Source organism: Scardinius erythrophthalmus (genome assembly GCF_964197995.2).
Source record: "Scardinius erythrophthalmus genome assembly, chromosome: 18".
Classification (NCBI taxonomy): Eukaryota; Metazoa; Chordata; class Actinopteri; order Cypriniformes; family Leuciscidae; genus Scardinius; species Scardinius erythrophthalmus.
The window spans coordinates 35608980-35636773 of NC_138238.1; the positions used below are offsets into that span (position 1 = coordinate 35608980).

Consider the following 27794-nt stretch of genomic DNA (forward strand, 5'->3'; position numbering starts at 1 on the left):
TTAGCCATACACAACCATATGATCCATTTTTGTTTTTTTCATAAAACATTTTGTGTCCTAAGGAACTGTTTTTTTTTTCCCAGCACAGATTTTCAAAGTTGTACTGTAAGTGATTTATGTAGAGTATTTTAAAATGTATGTGATCAATAAGTTATGACAACATATGTTTTTATATTGCTTTAATTCCTCATAATCAGTTAAGTAATTTTCCACTTTTTTTAACATTCAAGTTGATTGTACTTAAAAAGTGAAGGCAGCTACTTTTTTAAGAGAGCATTTATGTATAGCCTATAACTATTATACACTCCTATAAGACTTGAGACTCTTTGACCCAAATATTCATTGACAGCAACGGTACACATGAGCAGAATTAAGGTACTGTAGAAACATTTTAAAGAGGTTATAACATGAGAAATCAAATTTGCCATGATCTTTTGCCATATAAGAGGTCTTTGGAACATTAAAACGTCCTGCAAGTTTCAAAGCTTAAAACATGCTCGTTATAAGCAAAGCATTTATTTAATCAAGCGCCAAAAATGTCTCGTTTTGATATCCAAAGGTTATGACTGTAACCCTGGTTCCCTGCGTCTCTTTGCCATACCTCTGGCTTTCCTGCAAGTCTCCTTTAGACAAAACACGCTGATGCCGTTCCACATAGCGTCAATACCAAGTCTCTTTCCCCACCTCAGGGAACCAGGGCTACAGTCGTTACCTAGACTTATTATATATCTAAATAATATAAAAATCAACTATATATTTTATATTAAGCAGAAAGCAATAAAAAAATTACAAAATATACCCAGTGCTAATCCCTATTATGAGAATATGATTAAATGTGATAAAACATCTCAAAAATTGCTAGTTCACACTCAGTCATTATCAGTTTTCATAACAACATATTTGAAATGCTATAAATACTGTAATTGTTGAGCTCACTGATAAGATAATGATGAGTAGATATGAAGTAAAATTATATATGAATTAATGTCATATATGACAATGAAAAATTTGTCCACTTTTTATTTCTCAGAAAATGTTCTAAATCAAGCCGGAATATTTTGCTACACTGAGGTGTTAAATTCACGTTTCATTCTCAAGCCCAAAACACATCAGTACTTGTATCTTCTAACTGTTTGAGTGCACATTATTGTGTCATGTCTGGCTCTCCTCCTGCATCGCCCTGCGCCTCCTGCAGCATCTGCTTGTACTGGCTTTTGAAGAACCCAGCCTTGTAAAGGGAGAAAATACGCTGTAATAAACTGTACGTGCTGTAAGCATTTAAACATATAGGGCCCTATTTTAACGATCTGAAACGCAAGTGTCAAAGCGCAAAGCGCAAGTAACTTTGTGGGCGGGTCTTAGCGCTGTTGCTATTTTCCCGGCGGGATAAATGACACTTGCGCCCGGCGCAAATCTAAAATGGGTTGGTCTGAAGTAGCTTCATTTTTCATAGGTGTGGTTTGGGCGTAACGTGAAATAAACCAATTAGAGCGTAATCTCACATTCCCTTTAAGAGCAGACGCGTTTGTTCTATAGCGGATTCCTATTGTAACAGCGGATTTACCAGGCGCGCGCCAGGAGCGGTTCACAGCCAAGGAGACCGGCGTTCTAGTCAGGGACGTTGGGGATGGAGAAACACACCCAAATTAACTTCGGTTAAAAAGGCGTATGATAATTTGGGTAAATGTGTAAGCTAGATGTATGCTTTTATAATAAATTGTCTATCTATCTATCTATCTATCTATCTATCTATCTATCTATCTATCTATCTATCTATCTATCTATCTATCTATCTATCTATCTATCTATCTATCTATCGTAATAATGTATGATTTGCAAAAATGAAAACTGCTGCTTCTGTGTAGATGAGAGAATCAAAGTGTATGCGCGTTGTGCACACGCTACATTGATTATGGCCAAGCATGCGCCCTTAAAATAGCATATGAATAACATGCGCAACGCGCCACTGACTTTAAACATTTTTTTTCCTGGTTAGTGGCGCAATTGTTTTCTAAACCTGCAAAATAGCATGAAGGAACGTTTGCGCTGGAACACGCCTCCTCTTTGCGCTGAACCGCCCCGGGGAGCGCAAGTGTATTTCTTAGTTAACCGACGTGCTTCTGTGGAGGGAAAAGCGCGCTTTGCGCGGGTGCAAAATAGGAATGATACATGCGTCGGTGTACAAAGTCAATTGCGCTGGGTGCAAGATAGGGCCCATAGATTGTGTAGACAGGTGAAAGTGCCAGCGATTGAAACTGATGTTATGATGGTGATATACTTTATAGAGTGCTGCTGTGATGAGAGCCAGTAGCAGCAGTCCTCCTATTACTCCTCCAATGATCTCTTTGGTCAGGTTCACCTCCTCGTACACCTCCACTTGAGTGTTAATCTACAAAGTGGAAAAATGTGAACAAGTGAATTTTAAAATGCAGTCAGAAGTGATCTCAGTGTAACAGGAAGTCCTCCTCCTTCCTCCTACACAGATGTTCCATGTCCAACAATAGAGACATTATAATTTGATGACATGATTGTTTAGGCTACTATGTACATTCTTTTGTTATAATGCACTGGTTTTAGTGTGTTTATGATCCACATCCCTGTCTCTTATGCTGTTGTAATTCGTTGTATAATGCTATGCACTACCATTAAAAAGTTTGGGATCAGTAAGATATCTTTTTTAAGTTATTAATACTTTTATTCAGCAAGGATTATTAAATTAAAATTGATCATTAAATTGATCAAAACTGACAGGGGAGACATTTATAATAATATTATAAAATATTTCTAATTCAAATAAATGCTGTTCTTTTAAACTTTCTATTCATCAAAGATTTCTGAAAAACATGCAGTGGCACAAATGTTTTCAACACTGATAATAATAAGAAATCTTGAGCAGAAAATCAGCATATTAAAATGATTTCTGAAGGATCATGTGACACTGAAGACTGGAGTAATGATGCTGAAAATTCAGCTTTGACGTCACAGGAATGAATTTTATTTTATAAAATAGAAACCGGTTCTTTAAAATTGTAATAATATTTCACAGTATTACTCTGTTTACTATATTTGGTCAATTAAATGAAGTCTTGGTGAGCAGAAGAGACTTTCAAAAACATAAGAATATTCTTTCAGACCCCAGACTTTTGAACAGTGGTGTTAGCACTTTTGACTCTGTGGTATTTGCACAGGAAGTAGATCTGTGTGAAAGAATGTCGTAAGTGCAATTGTCAATATATTTGCAAGAAGCAAAAAGAGAAAAGTATGTGGTCTGAAAAAAAGAAAGAATAAATCATAAATCAACAAATCATAAACTATAAACAGTAGACTGCCGTTATAGATTCCCTCAAACAGAGCACTGTTTTGAGAGCTCTTTTTACAGTCATTAGACTTGACATGAACGATCACTGAATCACCTGGACAGACGGTGCAGTGTGTAGAGAATCAGAGGAAAAGAAAACGTATTTGCTCTTGTCATAATCCAGAGACGCTGAACTGACCAAGTCAAACACTGCAGCCTTGAGTCCAGTCTGAGAGAGACACAGATCATGACAATAAGAAATGATCAAACAGTTATGAATATACATGGTCTGTTCTGTGATATGAATTTGCTTTAAAATTCAGATACCTGCTCAATCCATCCAGAGCTCACATTGCCAAATATATTGTAGAGTTTCCTTTCATTCTTTGTGAGAGTGACATCACAGCTGAACACGGCACACACCGCCACAGAGCAGTTCTGATGGAGCAATAGGGTCAATGCACAAAGAATATGAAATTATATTTCATGTATTTGCTTTTGTTCGATCAGGGAATAAAACTCAAACACTCACCAACACACGATCCTTTTTAATTACTTCCACAAAATCGGTTAAAAGCGGCCGTTCATCCCTCTGTTTCACACAGTCTGGAATCTAAAAGCAAATACAAAAGTGTTGGGTTGTTTTTTAATATGATAAATGTGAATCAGTCTACAGTAGATGGGATTTTTCAGCATATTAATATAAACATGCCTGTAGGTTATTGTCAGTCCAGATGATTTTATCTCCCAAAAGCACTGGTACTCTGATGAAAACTGTGAAATTTAATTCTCTAAAGTCATTTTCAACCTGAAAGAGAGAAGGATATTAAAATTCAATTTTTGCCATGAAAAGACATTGATATAGAGAATAAGAAATCGGTCAGATAATGTTTATTTCATTATTTTTTATGTTCATGGAAGTGTGTGAATGTCATTACAGTACCTTCAGTATCTGTTTGACTGGTCTTTCAAGATCAGGTTTCTGTGCAGTAAAATTAATGTGGAGGCTTGAATCTTCATGTCTTATTAAAATAAAGGGAAAATGTGTCAGCAATTTAAATCTTGTGTGTGTGTGTGTGTGTGTGTGTGTGTGTGTGTGTGTGTGTGTGTGTGTGTGTGTGTGTGTGTGTGTGTGTGTACACTACTGGTCAAAAGTAGATTTTGTAATGTTTTTGAAAGAAGTCTCTTATGCCCAAGGCTGCATTTATTTGATCAAGAAAGAGTAATATTATGAAATATTTTATGATGTTTTTAGTTCTCAGAACTGAAAGTTATTTATATAAATGCTAAATTTATATAATTAAAAGAAAAAGGTTTATGGACATGCAAATAAAATGCAAATAAAGACATTTTGGACCTCTTTGGGACAGCCATTCATTCCTTAAGTTGTCTAACAAGATTGATCTGTTTGAACAATATTTCCGGTTTTCTCATCAACACTGCATGTCGTCTGGCTTTTGTGTGAAGTTGCTGACTTACACTGCTTTCACTTCTCTTTTCAAAGAGTACAAACAGAAGCAGCCAAACTGTTTTCAACATTTCTGATTATCATCAATGTTTCTTGAGCAGTAAATCAGCTTTGCATCACAGGAATAAATTACATTTTTAAATTACATTTTAAAATGTATTCACATAAAGAAAAGTTATTTTAAGTTGTAATAATATTTCACAATATTCCTGTTTTAATGTTGTTTTGATCAAATAAATGCAGCCTTGTGAGCAGAAGATACATATTTAAAAAAACATTACAAAAACTTTTTCTAAAGCAAAAACTATTGCAATTTATATGTTTTGCTTCAGAACTACAGATTTTACACTGGTCATCAAGTGGAAACTAAGTCCACTGTCAAATCTGGGTGCTGAAGCAAACCCAGTTGAGAATGACTTTTAAAAAACAAGCGCACTAACCTTATTAAGGCAATGTAAATGGCAAATTTGACACCAATGCTCTTCTGTCTGGAAAGTTCACTGGTTTGAGAGTGTTGGTCATTCCCACTGTAAGTAATGGAGGGTTTTGGTAAGTAGGAGCATTTTCAGTTCCCTTGCAGTTCGGTCACGTTCGACGTAGTCGGACATACCGTACTGATTGGGATCACGCTTAGGGAGCCTGTCATCTTCGAGTATTGATAAAATGAGCCAATGCACATTGGTGTGCAAGCTTTACATCTCACGCTCTGCACCGCAGCACGGGTATAAATACGGAAGTGGATGTACACACCATTTGTCTTTCGCTTCAGAGCCGATCGGTCTTCATGTTGATGTCTCTGAAGAGTGTTGATATTCTCAACCGGCGAGTGTGTCAGTGCTTCTTCTGGAAGTCTCTCCCTGTGCTGGTGTTTCTACAGCGTGAGTGCAGCGGTGGTCGCGAGCCTTCTGAGCTCTCAACTGCTGTTTTAACAGCATTTCTTTTTGTGTTTGTTTGTCTGACAGTCGGTTGAGGGCGAAGAAAGTGAGTGCTTCACTGGTACAGGCTGCACCATTCCTGTCAGTGTTGCCGCGATGATTCCCCTGTGTGCTCCAGCACTGGTGAGAGTCCAAACTTCCTGAAAGAGCAACACGGATGCATTTGCGTCTTTTTCAAGATGTCATTCCACCCGTGCGTTTCTGGATGCAGTCGTTCCCAGTCCCCCTCTGACGGTCACAATAGTTGTATCACGTGTTTGGGCTTACAGCACGCTAATGCAGCTTTTGTGGATAGTTCATGTTCCCATTGCGACTATCACGGTATTGAGATCGAGACTATAGGTGAGCTCCGCACCGCAACCGACCTTGCCCTCCGGGACACAAACGTTGTGGCGTGCGCCGGTGGCCCGCTGCTGCCACCACCCTGCCACCGGTGGCAGTTCCTCCGCCTGCTTGTCACCGAGGGCGTCCCCCTGTTGCCGCTTCCGCTCCTGCTAGGCCACCGCAGCAGCCTCCAACCACGCCTCAGCATGGAGCCAGCCGCAGGCTGGCCACCCAGTCTGTCTCAGACGCTGCCAAACCGGGTGGCAAGCATAAGAACAAGCGTCCCTGAGACAGGCCACCCAGGGATGGGACGTCGAGCTCTTCTGATGGTTACCGTTCCGCCGCTGGCTCTCCGGAGTTCAGCGGTACCCGAATTGTCAAAAGAGCGAATTCCTCTGTTCCTGGGTCCCAAGTGGTCCAGACTGGTGGTGTATGACCCTGTAAAGCCTTGCACCCCTCAGCCTCCTCTTGTGTAGCCAGCTGGCAGCTGGGTGCAGTTTGAGGACCCGATTACACCTTCTCACGCACCCCCTGCCCACCCTTGGAGACAGGTAAGTGTTTCCCCGCACACTCAGACCCCGCTTCGGGCTGCCCCTGGGCCTTCCAAGCCGGGTCCCTGTCCTCCCCCTCATTGCCCCACCTCTGGTAAGTCTGTGGTGCCTCTGGTCCCCCTGGCTTGGTTCGTGGAAGCCTGAGAGTGCTTCCCAACCGGTCAAGCTGGCTCCTCCATACCGTTAGACTTGGCTATACCATTCTGAATCAGCTGGCGTCCGGCCAGGTTCAGCGCTCTTCACTCTTCACTCGTGTTAAGCGAACGTGTCCCTGTTATGCTCGCAGACATCAGGGTCCTACTGGCAAAGGATGCAACAGAGCCGGTCCTTCCAGCCGATATGAAGACCGGCTTCACAGCCCATACTTCATTGTACCCAAGAGAAAGGAGGTGGGTTATGGCCCATCTTGGACCTGCGATTGTTGAATCGGGCCCTTCACAAGCTTCCGTTCAAGTTGCTAACGCAGAAACCCCCAACGCAGAAACGTCCCCAAGATTGGTTGGCAACGATCGACCTGAAGGACGCGTACGTTCATGTCTCTATCCTCCGCAACATAGGCCATGCCTGTGCCTCGCGTTCGAGGGTCATACGTGTTAGTACAAAGTCCTACCCTTCGGGCTGGCCCTGTTGCACCGCGTCTTTACGAAGCTTGCGGAAGCGGCCATTGCTCCCAGGAGAGAGCATGGTGTTCACGACTGGCTGATACTAGCACAGTCTCAAAAGCAGTTTTTGCGACACACAGGGACGTATTGCTCCACAGCCAGTTGGGTCTTCAGGTCTTCAAGAGCAGACTCGCCCCCGGGCAGAGGATCTCTTTTCTTGGTATGGAGCTGGACTCGGTCCAACAGTCGACCACCTCACAGAGAACGTGTCTGGTCGGTGCTGACTGCTTGACAGAGCAGAACAGTGGTCCACTGAAACTTTTTTGAGAGGCTCCTGGGCATATGGCAGCCGTAGCCGCAGTAATGTTGCTCAGCTTGTTCTATATGAGACCACTTCAGCACTGGCTTTTCGGCCGAGTCCCAAGGTGGCCATGGCAGAGTGGCATGCTCCATGTGACAATCACCCTGGCCTGCCACCAAACCCTCAGTCCATGATCAGACCTTTTGTTTCTCTGGCCCAGAGTGCCCCTAACAAGTGTCCATTAACACCGTCAGGGGAGCCATGTATAAAGGGCATGCATTAACGGGGATCTGGACGGGCCCCAAACTGCACTGGCACATCAACTGACTCGAGTTGCTAGCAGTACACCTTGCTTTGAGACGCCTCCAAATGCCGCTGCTCGGCAAGCATGTACTGGTCCGTATGGACAACACTGCAACCGTTGTACTAAAGCTTCCCTCGCATGTCGCAACTTGCCCGCCACCTCCTAAAAACAGTTATCCTGCTTGCTTGGCCTCTATTAAGAGGGTAGAGGACATGTACACATTTTCGGTTGACGAATCGTGCCTGGAATTCGGGCCGGCAACTCTCACGCTATCCCGGGACCCCGGCCTGGATATGTGCCCAAGGTTCCTACCACTGGGACAGGTGGTGAGCCTGCAAGCACTGCCCCCAGAGGAGGCAGACCCAGCCCTGGCTTTTCTCTGTCCCGTCCTGTGGTCATATGTGGACAGAACGCGAAGCCTCTGTACCTCAGACCAGCTCTTGTCTGTTAAGGACACCAGCAGAAGGGAAAGGCTGTCTCCAAACAGAGGTTGACCCACTGGATAGTGGATGCCATCATCTTGGCGTATCAATCCCAAGGTGCACCTGCCCCCTGGGTTGCGAGCTCACCCCAACAGTGTAGCTGGTTCCTAGGCTTTGGCACAGTGTTCCTCGGTGACAGATGTTGTAGAGCTGTGGGTTGGGTGACACCAACATGTATAATACGTGTCAAGCCGGTTGCTTCCCGTGTTCTCCCTTCACAAAGAAGCCAGTTACACTGTAAGCCCTGTTCGAAGTGTCGGCTTGCTGCGCCATTCCCCTCCTATGGGCCAGATAGGTGCGCCATTCTTGTTCCAGTAGAGTTCCTTTTTAGCCGAACCCTGTTGAGTTCCTCCACACCCTTCGGCAACGGACGCGGCGGAGCATCCGATGCCAGGCCTATCACTCGTACTAACCTGTGCTAGGCTGGGTCCATATGTTGTGATCCCTACAGCGATCCCATATGTGTATTCTTCCTGCAGCGAGCCTGTGTCTTTCCCTTGGCAGAGCCCGCTCTGCCGTCGCTGTCCGGTGAGTCTCCCCCCAGTTATAGGCTGGAGCCACCTCAGTGACATTAAATATGTTGTACTCCTGGTAAAACGCCCAGTCCATATGTGTATCCTCCACATGTTACCTCCCTTCAGGCAGGATGCGGCTTCCGCAGTGTCTTCCTTTCCTCGGAAAGGGGATGCTTTCCCAGTGTTGTCCAAGTCTGACTGAGTGGGTCTTGTGGAACAGCAGTGACTTCTCTGGCCTAAGCCCTGCCCTATCTCCACTTCAATAATGCGGGGGGTCAGGAGGCTTTTTCCTAGGCCCTGGAAGATAGCAGCACTAGTGGCGTTTTAATGGGGATCCCAATCAGTACGGTACGTCCGACTATGTTGAACGTGACCGAACTGAAAGGGAACGTCTCGGTTACATATGTAACCATCGTTCCCTGAAGGAGGGAATGGAGACGTAGTCCCATCGCCACTATTGCTGGACCACCGCTGACTCCAGGCTCCGCTCGGCTCCTCAGCGAAAAAAACAAATGCTGCGTGCATCCACTTCCGTATTTATACTCGCGCTGTGGGGCAGAGCGTGAGATGCAAAGCTCGCACACCAATGTGCATTGGCTAATTTTATCAATACTCAAAGATGACAGGCTCCCTAAGCTTGATCCTAATCAGTATGGTATGTCCGACTACGTCTCCGTTCCCTCCTTCAGGCTACGAGGGTTACATACGTAACTGAGACGTTATCAGTTTCTCATGTGAGCAACTACTTTACAGCTCATGGTTAAGTGACGCTCTTGTACACTTTGAGAGCACTCAAACAACCCCCAGAAATTATGTAATACCTGCTGATCTTAGCGGTGAATGTCACACTTTCATCAAAGGTGCTTTCTTTATCGATGCTGTATGCAATATGAAACACAGCCTAGAAGTGGACACAGAGGAAATGATGAGTGCTTGAACAGAAAAACACACAGGACGGTTTAAAAAGTGAGCTCACCTGAGTGTTTCCCTTAAGAATGGATTTACTGATCTGGCAGGTGGTTTCACCCAGTTGAACTCCTCGCTCAGCATCCAGAGACACACACTCCACTCTGCCCTGCTCATACAGAAAATGATGTGTAAATATTCATTCAATAACCAACCCATATAAAATTGAATGGCAATAAACATTCCACTTGCCTAAAAAAAATGCCTTTCAGTAAAATTGTACTTGATTCGTAGATGAATTGTGAGTCTCTTCAATAAAATCATCCTGGTCTCACCTGTTTAGATGTGATTCTCCTGTAGGAAAGTCCAAAGGGGTATTTGAGGGTGAAGAGAGTGTTGTATGAGTTTTCTCCTCTGTTCTCTACAAACACTGTCACGTTGAGCTCCTGCATTATCCCAACCTCTATGATTGTAGATCTGAATCACAGAAACCACAAAGAGAAACTCACAGTATAACAAGGATGATTCCATAACTTATCATTGCTGCACCTCAATTCTTACTCTCCACATATTCATGTGCTGATCTTTAATGTAATACAAAATAGAAATTGAAATCCATCCTGAGGTCATCAACACAAATATCATCATGTCCACAGTTTATCTCAAAATCCAGCTGTGGAATGAGGTGAGATATTTACACATACATTACATTCTCAAATCATATAAAAGTGCATCACTGTATTGCAGTAACAATTCATATCTTTAGACATGTGAAAAAGAGCCTAGTAAATAGTAAAATAAAAGTTGAGTTGGATAGTTCCTCCAAAAAATAAGAAGAGAATTCTGTCATCATTTACTCACCCTTGTGTCATTCAAAATGACTTTCTGTAAGTCATTTACTCACCTAAATCGTATTAAAGTCAATGAGGTCCAAAACCACACTGAACCTCTTTGACCTTTTTTTTTTTTGACTACTGAATGGACAAGCAAAGACATTTAAAAAAAAAATCTACTTTTGTGTTCAACAGAAGAAAGAAAGTCATACAAGTGACATGCAGTAGGCCTAAATAATGACAGAGGTTTCAATTTTAGATGAGCTTTCCCTGTTACATCTGAATGATTCATACTTTAAAACAAACATCGGTTGCCATCTCTTACACTGTGGTCTGTGGTGGTCTTTATCGTTGGCAGCAGTACTGGATTTATGTTTTGCAGTCTGGCAAGTGGCAGACCCTCAAATGTGAATGTTAACTGATTGGACAATGGATTCAGAGCATCTTCTGAGAAAGCCTGAGTGGGCAAGAATAGATCAATGACATTCATTTACCCTAAAATCAGGATTTTCAGTATGCATTGCCACATTGTTGTATTGTTGAGATTAAATTATTCCCATTTAAATTTCATTCATAATTGTTATATCTTACAGCCAGAATTACTGATTTACTGTATTATTTTAAAAGAGTGAGATAGGAAAAAATAATTGTCAAAAAGTGGTGATGTTTCAGACTTACATCTATAAAGAAATTATGACTTCTGCAAGTTTCTGCTTCCAATCTAATGTTCAACACATTACTGAGGAACCGGGTTTTGGGTGAGAAGTTTGCTCGATATTTCTGTCGCTTGGCATCCAGCATTATGGTGTAATTGATATTTGCGGATAGGTCTAGATAATGAACATAAAACAGTCTTACATATACATATATAAAAGTTAATACATGTAAGTAGGGTTGGGTACCGAGACCCGGTTCCAATAGGGAACCGGTTCCGACGTAAACGGTAGTAACCAGACCAGTGGCGGCTCCTGCAAAATCTCTCAGGGGGGGCAAATGTTTGGATGATTGATAAGGATAAGGTCCACCCATGCAATGGATAAATTAACAGCTTAAGCATGTAAAGGCAACTTCACTACTTTAATATTAATGAAAAATAAAGTGACTTACAATATATCTCCTTTTTTGTTTCTATGAGTGTTAACAATTCGGCAGCAAGTCAAAATCAATTCAAACAAAGCCCAGCCAGGATGCAAATTTCGAAAAACCTTTACTCCAATTTCAATTTAATAAAAAAAACAACTGAAATCACATAACTCACTATTTACGCTACTTTTAGCTACGCACTTTTCAAACCTTAAACACATCAAAATTCAAGCACTTTCAAGGATCAAGCACCTGTACGAACCCTGCAAATTACTCACTATTTACACTACTCACTATTATTACACTGTTTACATCACATTACTCGCTTAATACACTGTTTACTTATACTGAAATTTTGCCCTTCTCTCTTTCAAAGTAGCAAAGTGATCAATTACTCTCTCATTGAAAGCAGGCATGTTCCTGACTAGTTCCCTCTCCATGGAAAGCATAGCCAGTGCATTCAGACGTTCCTGTCCCATTACATTTCTCAGGAATGTCTTGATTCTCTTTAAGGTTGAGAAACACCTCTCAGCTTCAGCAGTTGTCATTGGAGTGGTTATGAGGATGTTCAACAGAGCAACAGTCTCTGAAAAAGTATCCTGGAGGTTGTACTTCAGCAAAACCTGGTACAGCGCCAGTGCACCACAACAGCCCTTGAATTCTGGACTCTCATAAATGAGAGACAGTTCAGTCTTCAGCTTCGCCTTATTTAACATAGGGTATGCCCTGGCAGTGATGTTCAGAGCCTCAACAGGGAATGTATGGCCATGCTGTTGAAACATCTCTCCTTGAAGCAGCGTGGCACTTACAAGGTGGTCGGTAAAGGAGAACCTTTCTTTGGTGTGGACCAAGATTGTGTCGCAGACCTGACAAAATAAATACATTTATTTTAGTTATAAAATAAATTACTTCTTATAATATAAATATGGAGATACAAGGTTTCCATCCCAACAGCAACAATGTATCAGGCAGAATCCATATTTTATATCTCCATATATTTTCAAACATTAATGCTATTGGTCACCCTTTACATCTGTCAATGTGTTTTACAAATATTTAACCAATGAAAACCATTAAAAGAGCTTGGAAATTATTTTGGGGAAAAAACAGGTTTTCTTTCGTTTCCTGAAAAGTAACAGTTTTGGACATACAAGGCTTCTGTCCGACAGCGATGATTTGTGTGTGTGTGTGTGTGTTATTACATTAATTAACATTTTACCACAATTCAAGCTCAAATGGAGTTTGACTAGGGTTTTTGACCAGTAAATGTATTTTCAATCCACTCAGATAGTTTATTTTATTAAAGATTCCACTAGGTGGCGACAAATAATATTGTTGACGTGTAGGATAAAGATTGTGTTGCTGTTCGAATGGAATGTACAAATTTCAAAGTACAATGCTAGGAGTAAAAAAGACTGCTACCATCCTTTCCTAAACTGATTGTAAAAACAAAGTGAGATTTTCCAACACTCGAGTATTTAAATGGTCAGCAATAAATACCTCTTTAGACAGCCTCTGCTTGTCTTCTTCTCCCAAGGCCCTCCTAGATCTTGTTCCTGTTGCTACTTGCTCCTGCTCCTGAAATGAGCTCTGGTCCCTGAACACAGATAGATCAACAGTGTTTTGAATAAAACTATTTTATGAATAGTGTCATTGACAATACTTATTCATGTCTTAGAAAAACAGAAGCAACACAAATAGTCTGTTTTATATATATTTTATGAGAATAGCTCAAAAGATATAAAAATTGCTGGCTAAACTTTGTTACAGACAAGGTAATTACAATTTCCAAAGATGCAGAGGATTAAATTAGTTCCCTACTTTTAAGTGTCTAAATCTTGTTACCATATATAGCATACATTTTTAAATGACACGGTCCTATATTGAGAAGGTATGAACAATATTATATGATCTTACCTGATGGACTGCACTTTCATTGTGAAGTTCTGGAGGGCTTGTTTGATGAAGACTGCATCAATGTTCTTCTTCTGCAGCTGCTGGTACATCACGTCGACGTGAGGCATGATTTGATGAAACAGATGCAGAAAAAACTGAAAGTCTTCATCTTGCAGCATCCTCAAGAAGCCAGATGCCTCCCTCACCGTGTTGCTATCAAATGAGCTGTCCGTCGCAATAGATCTGAAACACTCTGTAAGGTCATCTAGGTTCTCGTATACAGTGTTCACGATTCTGCTATTGAAGTTCCATCTTGTGGATGAGGCTCTTGGCAGCCTTCGTGCAACAATCTCGTCGAGAATAGTAGTACGTTTTGGTGACCGGGTAAAAAAGCTGGTAATGCCACTCAGATCAGAAAAGAATACTCTAACTGCTGGAATTTGAGATGTAGCTTGCTGCATGATTAAATTCAGCTGGTGTGCATAGCAATGCACATAATGTGCATTTTCATAATGTTCACGCACCTTTTGCTGCACACCAGCCCGCTCTCCCCTCATCACACTTGCCCCGTCGTATGCTTGCGCGATGAGTTTAGGTTTGTCATCCTCAGTGAAAAGACTGTTCAGCCTCTCCAGAATCACACTGGCAATCGACTCCGCTGTTGTATTCAAGATAGGGATGAACTCATAGAAACGTTCTTGCACAGCATGGTCCCGGTCAATGTATCTGAACACAAGCACTAACTGGGTCTGTGTAGAAACGTCAGTGGTCTCATCTGCTTGAATTGCTACGAATCTAGCTGACTTCACCTCTTCCATTATATGCTCCCTGATGACTGATAGCATGCAATCCAACAGCTCATTTTGTACCGTCTTTGATGTACCTTTAAAGACTGTGGCAGTTTTCAAGTGCTCCTCAAACACCTCGTCTAGCGATGCTACCAAGTTGACCAGTCCACGGAAAATGCCAGCGTGGCTTGAGCCTTCGCTCTCATCTTTGCCCCTCAATGCTAATTCGAACAGGCCACAAAACTTCACGCAGTCGATAAGACGACCTAGAATGTGGCGGTTCTTACTAACCTCGTCATTGTGACGACGTACAGCTATCCGGTAACTGTCGTCCAACTGTGTGGCAATATTGACCGTCCCGAAAGCCGCCAATTTTAGGCAACTGTCCATATGCATCTTCGCCGTTTCATGCTTTTTCACCTTCTCCGAGAGATGATGCATATCGGTGACACCTGTAGTTGTCCATGCGATGTCCGTCCCGTTCTCGGGATGGAAGAGAATGCAGGGGTAGCAGAATAAAGCATTAGCTACTTCGCAACCTGCTAGCCATTTTGTCCGCTCGTACCAGTTCCTCGAGAATCCTCTATTATATGATTTCCCGCCCTTTGTAGATACTTGTTTTATTTTTAAATTTGGTCTTGGTGGTCCTAACTCTTTAATTGACAATTTATCCTGATTACTACGACGGCTAAATGGTATTTCTTTTAATGAAACGATAGAATGAATGTTAACTGCGTTCGCCATGACGTTGCTCAAGTTCAACTGGCCTCAACTCGCGAAACGCCGCGAGATGTCCCAACAGTCTCTCTTGCTCTCGCTCTCGTTCTCTTTTTTATTTTTTTAATCACATTTGATAAAGATATTAAAGTAGTGTTTCATTTTTTCTTGTTGTTCAAATTCAAAATTGTTTTCAAATATTATTTGTCACTTAATCTTAAAGATTTTTAATAGGGTAAGTTTGTTCCCACCAATCGCTGCACAAGTTAAGGATACGTATGATGACGTAAGCACGTTAGGGCGAGCCCTCCCGGAACCCATAGAGAATGCATTGCAGTGCCTGCAGTTCGAAAAAAAACATCTTTGAATGTAAGTCTATGGGAACACTCTGGGCGATTCTCAGCCAGACTGAAATCGCCCAAAAAGAGGCGGTACTCCACAGAACGTGACTTGGCGCTGATTGGACTATATCCAGAGGCAGAACATACAGTCACGGCTAGCGTAACTCTGTGGTTGAATGAGATTATGAATGTGATTGAAAAAGTCCCTTCCCTTTCACACTTTGGTGGTGCGTCGCCCAATCGCCCTAATGAAGAAACCGCCCCTGAACCAGACCGAATAAGAACGAAACTTTCGGTGCCTGATTTCGGTGCCTGACGTTTTTTACCGCCCCCTATAAAACATCTCGCGGCACGAATGATCCAATAATAAAACATCTCCAGTAAACCAGCTGAGCGAGCATTAATTTAGTTTGTTTGTTAAATAAGAGGCGATCTAGCGCTGAAATGCGTTTTTTAAATCAAGTGATCAAAGTGCTCGTTGCCGCTGCGATCAGTGGCGCGGATACAGTGTTTTCTCTTGTGGCTCGCGCACACCGCACTGTCACTCGGACGCGCGCTTCGTTGCGGAGATCGATCTATTTATGAGGCGCCGTCTATATGATTATGTGCGCGGAGAGTTTGTGTGTGTGTGTGTGTGTGTGTGTGTGTGTGTGTGTGTGTGTGCTCGCGTCTCAGATGAGTATGTGCGGAGAGTTCCGCGCGTCTCGTGTGTGTAGAGTTTGCGTGTTTGTGCGTGAGCGACTTTAGATGTGATGTTGAGCATTTCATATTAGTTTGAGCATTCAGCAGTATACATGTATGACTACTTAGTAGGCCTATATGTGTATGCAAGGGTTTCTTATGTGCGTGATTGAAGTTTGATTTAAAGGGATACTCCACTTTAAAATGAAAATTCTGTCATCATATACTCACCCTCATGTTGTTTCAATTCTGTATGAATTTCTTTCTTCTGCTGAACAGAAAGGAAGATATTTAGAATAATATCAGTAACCAGACAGTTTCTGGTCTCATTTACTTCCATAGTATTTTTTTTCCCTACTAGCCTATGCAGGGACGTCACTAGGATTGGAAGACAGGGGGGCTTAGCCCCCAGGGTATTTGTAACTTGCATTTATAGAAAATCTTACAGTGAATTTGAGTAAAAAACAGCTATGTACTGTATATGTTTAGCTGTATTTGTCTCTTCAACCCCGTTACCATCTTCAACCCTGTTACCCTAATCTAAACCCCGTCACACCTACATTTTTATTAATTATTTTTTTAAGTTTATGAATAAGTAATTTAATGTTTGTTGAACTTAGTCAGAAATGTTCAGAGCAATCATAAGAATACAATTTCTGGTAAGCTACGCTTTTTTATTATTTCAATTCAATTCAATCATTGCATTTTGATTTAATATTGACTCATTTGGATAAATATTAGGTAGGCTACACAAGGTAGGCGTTAATTTTTCTCAAGAAAAAAACAACTCACCTAATGCGGTAAACATGCAGAGAGCCCTATCAGCTGGCAGTATTATTTAAGGTTAAAAATAACTCAAATTAAATATAATGCATTTTTTTTATAATAACAACTTTACTTACTGATATAGTTAAAAATATAATAAATATGTAATATAGAACACATATTTAGCAAAATACTCTCTATTGCTCTTTTTTTCTTGCCAACTACGTGCTGTAGCCTATTATGTTCATTAAATGGCTTTTCTGAGGTAAATGTGACATAATTGTTCTCCAGCTATGTTATTGACCTCTTCACGCTGATAAAAAACACTGATTGATCGATATTTTGAATGAGGAATATACATTAAGGTAAGTTGTAGCCTACTACTGTATCTTTCAACAGTGTTCGTGTTTTTACTATTAGCTATATGATCGGTTCACGTGCAGCTATAGGATCTGTCACGTAACATTTACAAACGCCAAAACGGTATTTATTGTTTGAATTTCGTAATAAAATTGACAGAATCTAACCTGCTAACCAGTAACCTGCTCTGTCTAGTCTGTTGGTCTCCGTGTCCTCTTTGCTTCACGATTTTTCTGTGCGTGAGGAAATAGATGTGTGGCGTGAGCGCGTGTGAAAAGTGTCAATTGCGTGTGTCTCACGGTGAATGCGTGACTGTCCAACTTCCGACTTTTCGGCTATTTTTTGTAGCTGGATATATATCATTTGTTGCGTCTAAATATGAATGAGGATACGGTTATTGATAAATCGAATTGTTATTGTTGTTCTTATTATAATTTAGGGGGGCTTAAGAACATTTTGGGGTAGCTTCAGCCCCCCTAAAATAGGCCTAACGACGTCCCTGAGCCTATGGAAGTCAATGAGACCAGAAACTGTCTGGTTACTGACATTCTTCTAAATATCTTCCTTCCTGTTCAGCAGAAGAAAGAAATTCATACAGGTTTGAAACAACATGAGGGTGAGTATATGATGACAGAATTTTCATTTTAAAGTGGAGTATCCCTTTAAGCCCTAGACGACGCCTATCTATTCATTCTGGTGAAATCACAAAATATAATGGACACAAAGTGTCCCTGCTTGATATACAACCACTGATGAGCATAATCGTAAAAAAAAAAAAAAAAAAAAAAAAACCACTAATGCGGATTAGAACCCAAAACCTCTGACACGCTTGACTAAAGTTCAAGTTCAGCTGCCAGTGTTCCTCTTCGGATAAGTCTAGTATTTTAATGCCAACTGCAAATCTTGCATATCAAGTATGAAGTATATCAATATCAAGTATATTTATATGAGGCTATACTGTGTGTGTTAAATATTTCTGCTCAGTGTCAGATATTTCTCTGTTTTGTAAAAGTCATAATATTAGAAGACAAAATTTTGATGTTAACAAGTGTTTTCGGCTACATCAGTAGCCTTTTAAACGGCACAATTTTTCATTTAATCAGAAATCAGAAAATCTTTTTCAGAAAATCACACACACACACACACACACACACACACACACACACAGAGGTATTATTTTTTTTGATAAAGTGTGTGCGGTTTAGTTTTGTTAAGTACCGTTTCAAGAACCGTTTAAGCACCGGAACCGTTTGAAAAATAGTACTGGTATCGGATAAAACCCAACCGATACCCAACCCTACATGTAAGGCATTTTTTTACAGTTCAAACGTTTAGATTATGTAAATCAAAGATAGAATATTTATATATGTATAACTTATTTATATAAATACATTAGTATTCAAAGTTTTTGAAAGAAGTTCCATATGCTGATCAAGATTGCAAAATACAGTAAATATTGTGAAATATTATTACAATTTAATATAATTGTTTTGTATTTAAATATATTTTAAAATGTCATTTAGAGCTGAATTTTCAGCATCATTACTCCAGTCTTCAGTGTCACATGAACCTTCAGAAATTATTCTAATATGCTGATTTGCTGCTCAATAAATATATCCTATTATAATCGTTGAAAACTTTTTTTATGTGGAATAAAAAAAAACCTTACAGCACATTTAACTGAATTCACATGAATTGAGAGAGAAGAAGAAAAAAAAGGAAAAAAAGCTTTTAAAGCTGTAGTTTGTGCTACCAGCAACATCAAATGGAATTAAAAAAAAATAAGGCTGTTTTCAGACTGGTTTCCAGAACACTCCCCCTGGCTGCCATTGGTTGGTCCAACAAATAATTCCACCCCCAAACTCACGCCATTGGTTGAGCCAAAGCTGCTGAGTTGGGCAAGTTGTGATTCTCAGAGAAAGGTTTTGAGAAAACCACAGTGACAAAGAAAGTGTCCTCATTTATAGTTGTCTCTGCAGTTTGAAGGCATTGGAGAAACACATTGGAAAATTTTAAAGGAACACTTCCCCCATTTGCATTAAGCTTTGTATCATTAGAAACCCAGTCAAATTTTTTAATGGTCGTGCATTATTCCCTCATTTTCCCCAGAGACGGGAGAAATACGGATTTCAGTGTTGCAGTTCCTGCTTATAATGATGTAAAAATCGTCATTTTGTGTCATTCTAAGCAGGAAGTCCCATATCTTTGTAGAGGGGTTGAGACTACAATCACTCGTTCCTCACTTGCAGAAACTAAAAGCAATATCCGCCATCTTGTTTGGAAGCTAAGCTAACCGGCGCTGTGAAGCCAGATGTGAAGTTAAGACAATGGCGGAAGGTACTCAATATGATATGGAAGAAGAGGATTTTGAAAGTCTGATGCTCGAATCAGATGTCCGTGGCTACCTTTACGAGCCGCAATATAGCGAAGAGCAGCCGAGGCTGATGGAGGAACAAGAGGCGGCCTAGCCGAGACAGAGGACCTGCCTGTCACGGACGAGGAGGCCGGACTGGATCGAGCTGGGGCGGACTGGTGGTGCCTGTGCTCTCACTGTGCGCTATACGGACACAGAGATAGAGTCCGTCTGCTGCAAAGAATTTCAACGATGCCAGTTTCTCCTGGGACAAAATCTCTGAATCAGACGAGGACACGGACGTTTGTGTTGTGAACCATCCTAGTTTCTGGATTAGTGGGAGTGGCTTGCGGAGCTGTGCAATGTGATGCATTGTGGGAGTTGTTGTCTTCCATACAAATGCGCCCTAAAGTTACTTTTTGTCTTTCCTCGGTCAAGAAGGCACCAAATTCAAAATTTATGTTACATTTCGACTACATATATGACCCACTTTCAATAAAGATTAATGTTCCCATGGGTGAAATGCTCCTTTAACACTTCAACATTAACTACACATAAATGAATACTGATAAATTTGGCTAAACCTCTTATGATGTGTCTGTATGGATGCATGGTGAAACACACTCACATGGTGTTTTCCACTGACTGGTCTGTTTCACTGGTTGGTATTTTGGTTGGGTTGTAAGTTACTTTGGTTTCCAATTGGATGATGGGTCTGGACCTGAAAGAGCCAAATATAACACATATGAATGAATATGGCTGAAACACTGTATTTGTATATATATATTAGTTCTTTATAAAAGATCTGAGAAGCAGAACTGCTCCCTTGGACCCAACAGCAATGTCAGGAAGGTTGTCTTGCGTCTGGTCTAGAGAAGACTGACTCAATGAAATCCCAAAGAACCGCAAACCTGGTCGCACAGATGATCCAGCAATCCTCTGTTTCATTAAAGAGGGAATAAAACAGATAACAAATATATTAGAATCAATGAAGTGTGTCAAGGAAAAGTAATGCAAGAAAGGTGAACCACAAGACTGAATAAATTGAGCGTCAGCGACAGTTCTGGCAGGCCAGGTATCATTCGTGAGAGCACAAAAATTGTGCTGTAATGATGAGATCACTGCATTCATGTGCTCAACAGACATCGGCTGTTATCGGCTACAGTGTTTATCGCTGCAACCTTTCATGTGACGGGAGTAGATCTAAATATAATACTATAATCAACACTTTTCACTATTAGTTAATCTCGACAGCTGTAATGGTAAAAACGTAGTAAAAGATTTTGAGAGAGTTCCATATGTAATACTTATTTCATATGCAAAGATGTTAGCCAATCATAACAGTGGGTGTTTACACTGAAGTCTCACGCCAGACACGCCCCTTAAAACAGAGCGTTCAAATCAGAGGTAAAATCAGGGTAGAGAATGGGCTTTTATTTCTAAATTATGACAATTTTTGATGTAAAAATCATACCAACATTATAACTATAAGTGCACCTCAGGAAACATAAAATAATAAAAAAAAGTTCATGACCCCTTTAAAATATGACACTTACCACTGCTCTTGAAGACTGAGGATCTAGAGACATTGAAAGTCCAAGGGACATGTTGACAGCCTTATTGGTGACTGTTGAAAAAAAAGTGATTTTTTTTTTAAATAGAATAGAAATAATATCATGGATAATAAAACAAGTATATTTTATTACATACATGAAAGCATAATTTACAAACAAAGTACCGGTAATGGGCAGTGTAATGCAGTTTCCTTCAGTGACAGCACAATGATATATTTGTCCTCTTTGAGTTTGACTGTGTTGTATTAAAGGATCACTCAGAAGTAGACTATGGAAGAAGACAGGAGAATAAGAGAACATGTTGAAAAAGGAGACATCTGTGGTGTTCCTGCTTAGGTGTGCTGTTTCAGTATGATGCAAAAACCTCTGATCGTACTGCAAAAAGTTAAAGATGAAAAAGTGTGGACATCAGCATGTTTTTAAATTATTTTTAGTTAGTGCCGCAAAATATTTGTGTATTATGGAAAGGGGAAATTAAAACTATTGGCAAAGCTTTAAGTGAAAAAAAAATTGCCCTGTAATTAAATTCGTTTTTAAGTTCAAAGAATATTTTAACTGGACCAGAACAGTCAGCAGTGGCTTAATTATTATTATTTTTTTTAATTAAGCAGTTGCCAAATTTCTCCAGCGTGACCTACTGTACATTACAGTGACGGTAGAATTTAGAGATGTAATTTGCTTTGCAGTGCCTTCTGACTAAAAAATGAAAAGAGAAACAACACTGCACAACTCAAATGTAGGAAGTTTAGCTTAGAAATTCACATGAAGGCCTTCTGTTAAGTGCATATTCCAAGCTTTGTTAAAGGTGAAGTATGAAAGTTTTATGAATTTTCTGTGTTAAAATACATTCTCTTAACCCAGTTTATTGTTCATTGACTACTATTAGTATGCCATTTATGGGTTTATCTCTCCCATAAGTGTAAAAATTTAGCCTTTAAAGCATTGACAGTGGTCCACTCAAATCCACCAATCTGTTTCCAGCTCAACCTATAGTGAGAGTTTGAGGCGTGGCAACTGTAACAGGCGGAGCCAGAGGGTGTTTAGACGTTGTGCGAACATGACTCAAGCGTTAATGAATTTCCTGAACGGTTGTCCCGTGTACTGTGGTCCGTTATCTGTCATCTGGTCGACCAAATAAAGACATGTAACTCTGCATTTTTGTGCAACTAAATGGCCACTTACTGGTATGGGCATTTTATCAACTAATGGGTACTTAGAATACCTGTCCACTGTAAGTAGGTTCTGATGTCCATGAATCTCAAATAGATCAGACACTAGGAACTGCCATGGTTTTGTGGAATGAGAGGTTATTTTTGGTTGTGCATCTTGATGTTCTACATAGGTATTGCAAGATTTGCACATTTTTTCAAAGTCTGTCAAGTCACCTTTATTTATACAGTGCTTTTTACAATACAGATTGTTTCAAAGCAGCTTTACAGTAATAACAGAAAAGTAATGCAACAGTTTGTTTCTGCTGTGCAGCAGATCTACTGTAGAAGAAAATAGCATCATAGTCCAGCTTAAGTAAGTTCAGTGATGGTTCCTTTTGTTGTAAAAAGTTATTAATTTAATTAATTATATATATATATATATATATATATATATATATATATATATATATATATATATATATATATATATATATTGTATATATATATATCTGCTCTGGAGAAAACAGTGATGTCATTGTCCAGCTCAGTTCAGTTCTCCTATAATGGTGTCGATGCAGGCAGATCAATAATACGGTTGAATATTAAAGTCCAACTGAAATCAAAATTGACCCTATTTACTTGTTAGCGCATATTACTAGTCTTGTGGTGAACAATTAATCCGTGCAAGTTAAAATACAGAAAAAAAATTGTTTGCCGTCGTAATCTTTAATCAAAGTCTGAAAAGTTGCTTCCGGTCTGGAATGGCGTTACTTCTCTGATGACGTAGGTTTGGGTTGGGAAACGCTTAACCACTCCCCTCAAATCGTTAGTCTGTAATGAGCGAGAGATGGAGAGGAGGAGCGCTAGAGTAAAACCCTGCCCTCTGTTCAATATTCCGTTTCACTGGGAAATACGTCACAGCACTGGAGAAAAGTCGTTTGCAACTTCCGGTTCACGCAGACTTTAAATGTCCCCAACTAAGCAAGCCAAAAGTCAAAGGCGACAGGGGCAAGGAACCAAACTACATCAAGTGACAGAATGGAGAGAGAAAAAAACGTCTCGGTTACGTATGGTAACCCTCGTTCCCTGAGTCCAGGGAACGGAGACGCCTCGTCGGGGGAGTTCCCCTGACGAATTGGGATCACGCTAGGGAGACCAATTGTCTTCGAGTGAATTAAAACGAGCCAATGATCATTGGCATGCAAGGTTTGCATTCCGCGGCCCGCCTACCAGTGCGGGTATAAGGCGGAATCAAGCGCATACACAAACGCTTTTCGCTGATGAGCCGAACGGTGTCCAGTCCTCCGCGAAGGTACAGCAGCATGGCGACGGGACGAGGCGTCTCCGTTCCCTGGACTCAGGGAACGAGGGTTACCATACGTAACCGAGACGTTCCCTTTCGTCAGAAGGGAACTCCGACGCCTCGTCGGGGGAGTTCCCCTGACGAATTGGGATCCCTACCAAAACGCCATGGTGCTGGCCCCTTCCAGCGCCCAGCTAAGCTACAGCCCTGCAGCAGTTTCCAGAAATTTTGCGGGAGCTAGCTAGGGAATCACACTGCTGTTCCACAAGACCCAATCAGTGGATATTGGATAACACTGGGAAAGCGTGTCCGACCCCAAGGATATAATGGGGGGGAACGCTGCGGAAGCTGAGGCAGCCTAGAGGAAGGCCCTCAATACACATATGTACTAACCACGTAGGGTAGTGAAACATATGGCAGTCCTTGAAGGTAGTCCCAGTCCGGAGGAGTGAGGAGCATACTCAACAAGGACGACAGAATGAGTCTGTCAAGGGGAAGACACGGCTGAACTGCACGTGGCAATCATGGGTCGCCGCAGGGACCACTGGAAAAACACCCAGTCTACTAGCAACTCCTTACTGAAGGTAGCAGACCTGGTGCCGGGCGGTCCGCAACGCCTGGCGTTGGAGGGGGTGATGGAGGAACTCACGAGGTTAGCCGTTTGTTGGGTAACCAACGGAGCAAAAAGACGCACGTATCCGCTCACGGAATGGCGTCTTAAGCCGACACACCTATTCCCTCTAATTACTGGCCGTAGCGAGTACTCGGGAGGAAACCGGTTCCACACGTAGGCCATAAAACCTAGGGAACCTGTTCGTTGTCGCCCAGCCCGCAGCTCTACAAATGTCTGTTAGCGAGGCGCCTTGTGCCAGAGCCCAGGAAGCGGCAACACTCCTAGTGGAGTGAGCCCGCAATCTAGGTGGGCAGGGCTCACCCTGGGACTCATAAGCCCTGGTGATAGCATCCACTAGCCAGTGGGCTAACCTCTGCTTGGAGACAGCCTTCCCCTTCTGCTGGCCTCCGTAACAAACAAAGAGCTGATCTGAGGTCCTAAAGCTTTGCGTTCTGTCTATATAAACCCGGAGGGCCCGGACAGGACAGAGAAAAGCTAGGGCTGGGTCTGCCTCCTCCTGGGGCAGCGCTTTCAGGTTCACTACCTGGTCCGCGAAGGGAGTGGTAGGAACCTTGGGCACATATCCGAGCCTGGGTCTCAATATGACCTGAGAAAGGCCAGGCCCGAACTCTAGGCACGATTCGTCGACCGAAAAAGCCTGCAGATCCCCTACCCTCTTGAAGGAAGCCAATGCTAACAGGAGCGCTGTCTTAATGGACAGGATATTAAGCTCGACTGACAGCAAAGGCTCAAAAGGAGGACTTTGAAGTGCTCTAAGCACTAAAGTTAAGTCCCAAGAGGGTACAGGGTGCAAGTTGCGAGGTGGATTTAGCCTCCTAGCACCCTTGAGGAATCTGATGACCAGGTCGTGCTTCCCCACGGACTTACCTTCAACTACATCGTGATGTGCGGCTATTGCGGCCACATACACTTTAAGGGTGGAGGGAGACAGCCTTCGCTCCAACCCTTGTTGTAGGAAGGAGAGCACGACTCTGATCGGGCAAGTTCGTGGGTTCTCCCCGTGGGAAGAACACCAGCCGACGAACAGGTTCCACTTCAGAGCATAGAGGCGCCTCGTAGAGGGGGCTCTAGCTGAAGAGATGGTATCTACCACTGCCTGTGGCAGGCCATCTAGAACCTCCGCGTCCCATCCAGGGACCAGACATGGAGTTTCCAGAGGTCTGGACGCGGGTGCCATAGAGTGCCCCGTCTCTGAGAGAGAAGGTCTTTCCTCAGAGGAACCGGCCAGGGAGGGGCTGTCGCAAGGAGCATGAGTTCTGGGAACCAAGTCCGGGTTGGCCAATACGGGGCCACCAAAAGGACCTGCTCCTCGTCCTCCCTGACCTTGCACAGTGTCTGTGCAAGAAGGCTCACTGGGGGGAACGCATATTTGCGTAAGTCCCGGGGCCAGCTGTGTGCCAGGGCATCCGTGCCTAGAGTTCCCTCGGTCAGGGAGTAATACCACTGGCAATGGGTCGTGTCCGGAGAGGCAAACAGGTCTACCTGTGCGGCTCCGAAGATTCGCCAAATCAGCTGGACCGCCTGGGGATGGAGTCGCCACTCTCCCGGAAGGGGAGGCTGACGTGAAAGCTCGTCGGCCACATAATTGAACTCCCCTGGGACATGAATGGCACGAAGCGACCTCAGATGCTTCTGACTCCATAGGAGGAGGTGGGAGGCGAGTCGCGACATACGACGGGAGCGCAGACCACCTTGTCGGTTGATGTACGCAACGGTCGCAGTGCTGTCCGTACGGACCAGTACATGCTTGTGTCTGAGAAACCCCTTGAGGCGACACAAGGCCAAGCGTACTGCTTGCAACTCTAGGCAATTGATGTGCCAATGCAGCTGGGGCCCCGTCCACAGACCCGAGACTGCATGCCCTTTGTACGTGGCCCCCCAGCCCTTGGCAGAAGCATCTGTGAAAACCACAGCATGCCTGGAAACCTGGACTAGGGGCACTCCAGCCCGTAGAAACCCAGGATCCAACCAAGGGGAGAAGGTTTGGCGACAGCTCGGGGTGACTCTGACCCGGAACTTGCCGCTCTGCCATGCCCACCTCGAGACTCGATCGCAAAGCCAGTGCTGGAGCGGTCTCATATGCAACAGACCGAGCGGCGTTACTGCGGCTGCGGCTGCCATATGCCCCAGGAGCCTCTGAAATTGTTTCAGTGGAACCGCTGACTTGCCTCGAAAAGACTTGAGGCAGTTGAGCACTGACTGGACGCGTTCCTCCGTGAGGCGCCCAGTCTGGGCGACCGAGTCCAGCTCCATACCGAGATAAGAGATCCTCTGCACAGGGGAGAGTTTGCTCTTGTCCCAGTTGACCTGAAGCCCCAACTGACTGAGGTGCCGGAGCACCATGTCCCTGTGATCGCACAACACATCTCGCGAGTGTGCCAGAATGAGCCAGTCGTCGAGGTAGTTGAGAATGCGAACGCCTTGTTCTCTCATGGAAACAATGGCCGCCTCCGCGACTTTCGTGAAGACACGGAGCGACAGGGCCAGCCCGAAGGGTAGGACCTTGTACTGATATGCTCGACTCTCGAAAGCAAACCGAAGGAACGGTCTGTGTCGAGGAAGAATCGAGACATGAAAGTACGCGTCCTTCAGGTCGATCGCTGCAAACCAATCCTGGGGACGGATGCACTCGAAAATGCGTTTGTGCGTGAGCATCTTGAACGGGAGCTTGTGCAGGGCCCGATTCAATACTCGCAGATCCAGGATTGGCCGTAACCCACCGCCTTTATTGGGTACAATGAAGTAAGGGCTGTAAAACCCTGACCTCATATCGGCTGGAGGGACCGGCTCGATCGCGTCCTTCGCCAGTAGGACGTCGATCCCTTTCCGCAAGACCGGGGCATCCACTGGACGCACATGGGTGAAGTGGACGCCCCTGAACTTGGGAGGCCGGCGTGCAAATTGAATTGCATAGCCGAGCCGGTTGGTGCGGATGAGCCAGCGCGACGGACTCGGGAGCTCTAACCAGGCTCCGAGAAACCGCCGCAACGAGCCCACCCGCACGACCGGCGTACCCGCGGAGGGGCAGCGAGGTGGAGGGCAGGGACACGGCTCTGGTGGCATTGTGGCGGCCGAGAGCGGGGTCTGGGTGTGTATTTGAAGAACACCTACCTGCCTCCACCGGGGGACAGACGGCAGGGAAGACCCGTGAGTGTTCTGCTGCGGTCTGTCGCCTGGCGAGGGAAGGGGAGGAGACAAGGAGCAAGGCCCGAGGGCGGCTGCTGGTCTCGCCTTCCCGCCCAGCGACAGACAGGAGTGGCGTGACCGAGGTGGCGCCACTGCTATCTGAGAGCTGGGGAGAGAGGACTGAGAGTGGCGAGACCCGAGGGTGGCGCACACTGACGTCCTACTCTTGAGGGGGAGAGACTGCATGTTCGGCAGTCCCAACCGTGAATGACCCAGAGGAGGAAGAAACTGCTCTTTTTTAGGTTTTGGGTACCACCGACCAGCTGGTCGGCGGAGGAATAGAAACTAGAAAAATTTAACAAAGGATTCTCCACCCGGCCCTCCTCCGGGGGAAGGAGTGGTGATGACACACACTCCCAAAGAGCAGTTTTCGTCACACTCTCTGGGTCGCTCCTCTCAGGGTCATTTCCCCTCCTTTTGCTGGGGGGGAAACGAACTCCGAG

General features: G+C 43.3%; 1 protein-coding gene and 1 pseudogene across 2 annotated transcripts; both read right to left on the reverse strand.

Annotated features, from left to right (window-relative positions):
- Positions 1 to 913: 913 nt before the first annotated feature.
- LOC308706378 (integrin alpha-X-like) lies at positions 914 to 27537 on the reverse strand (annotated as a pseudogene). The gene is made up of 19 exons: positions 27022 to 27537; positions 26334 to 26436; positions 21060 to 21130; positions 20309 to 20442; positions 20163 to 20224; positions 11198 to 11349; positions 10845 to 10976; positions 10285 to 10359; positions 10022 to 10163; positions 9757 to 9855; positions 9602 to 9681; positions 5207 to 5293; positions 4242 to 4320; positions 4011 to 4106; positions 3831 to 3911; positions 3626 to 3736; positions 3414 to 3527; positions 2279 to 2389; positions 914 to 1228 (listed from the first exon to the last, which is right to left on the reverse strand). The product of its transcript is annotated as an integrin alpha-X-like (transcript).
- On the reverse strand, positions 11579 to 15142 carry LOC308707214 (zinc finger MYM-type protein 1-like). The gene is made up of 3 exons (XM_081393469.1): positions 13520 to 15142; positions 13103 to 13199; positions 11579 to 12468 (listed from the first exon to the last, which is right to left on the reverse strand). Exons 1-3 carry the CDS (start codon positions 15028 to 15030, stop codon positions 11941 to 11943), a joined length of 2136 nt encoding a protein of 711 aa, XP_081249595.1. The 5' UTR covers positions 15031 to 15142; the 3' UTR covers positions 11579 to 11940.
- Positions 27538 to 27794: the final 257 nt, after the last annotated feature.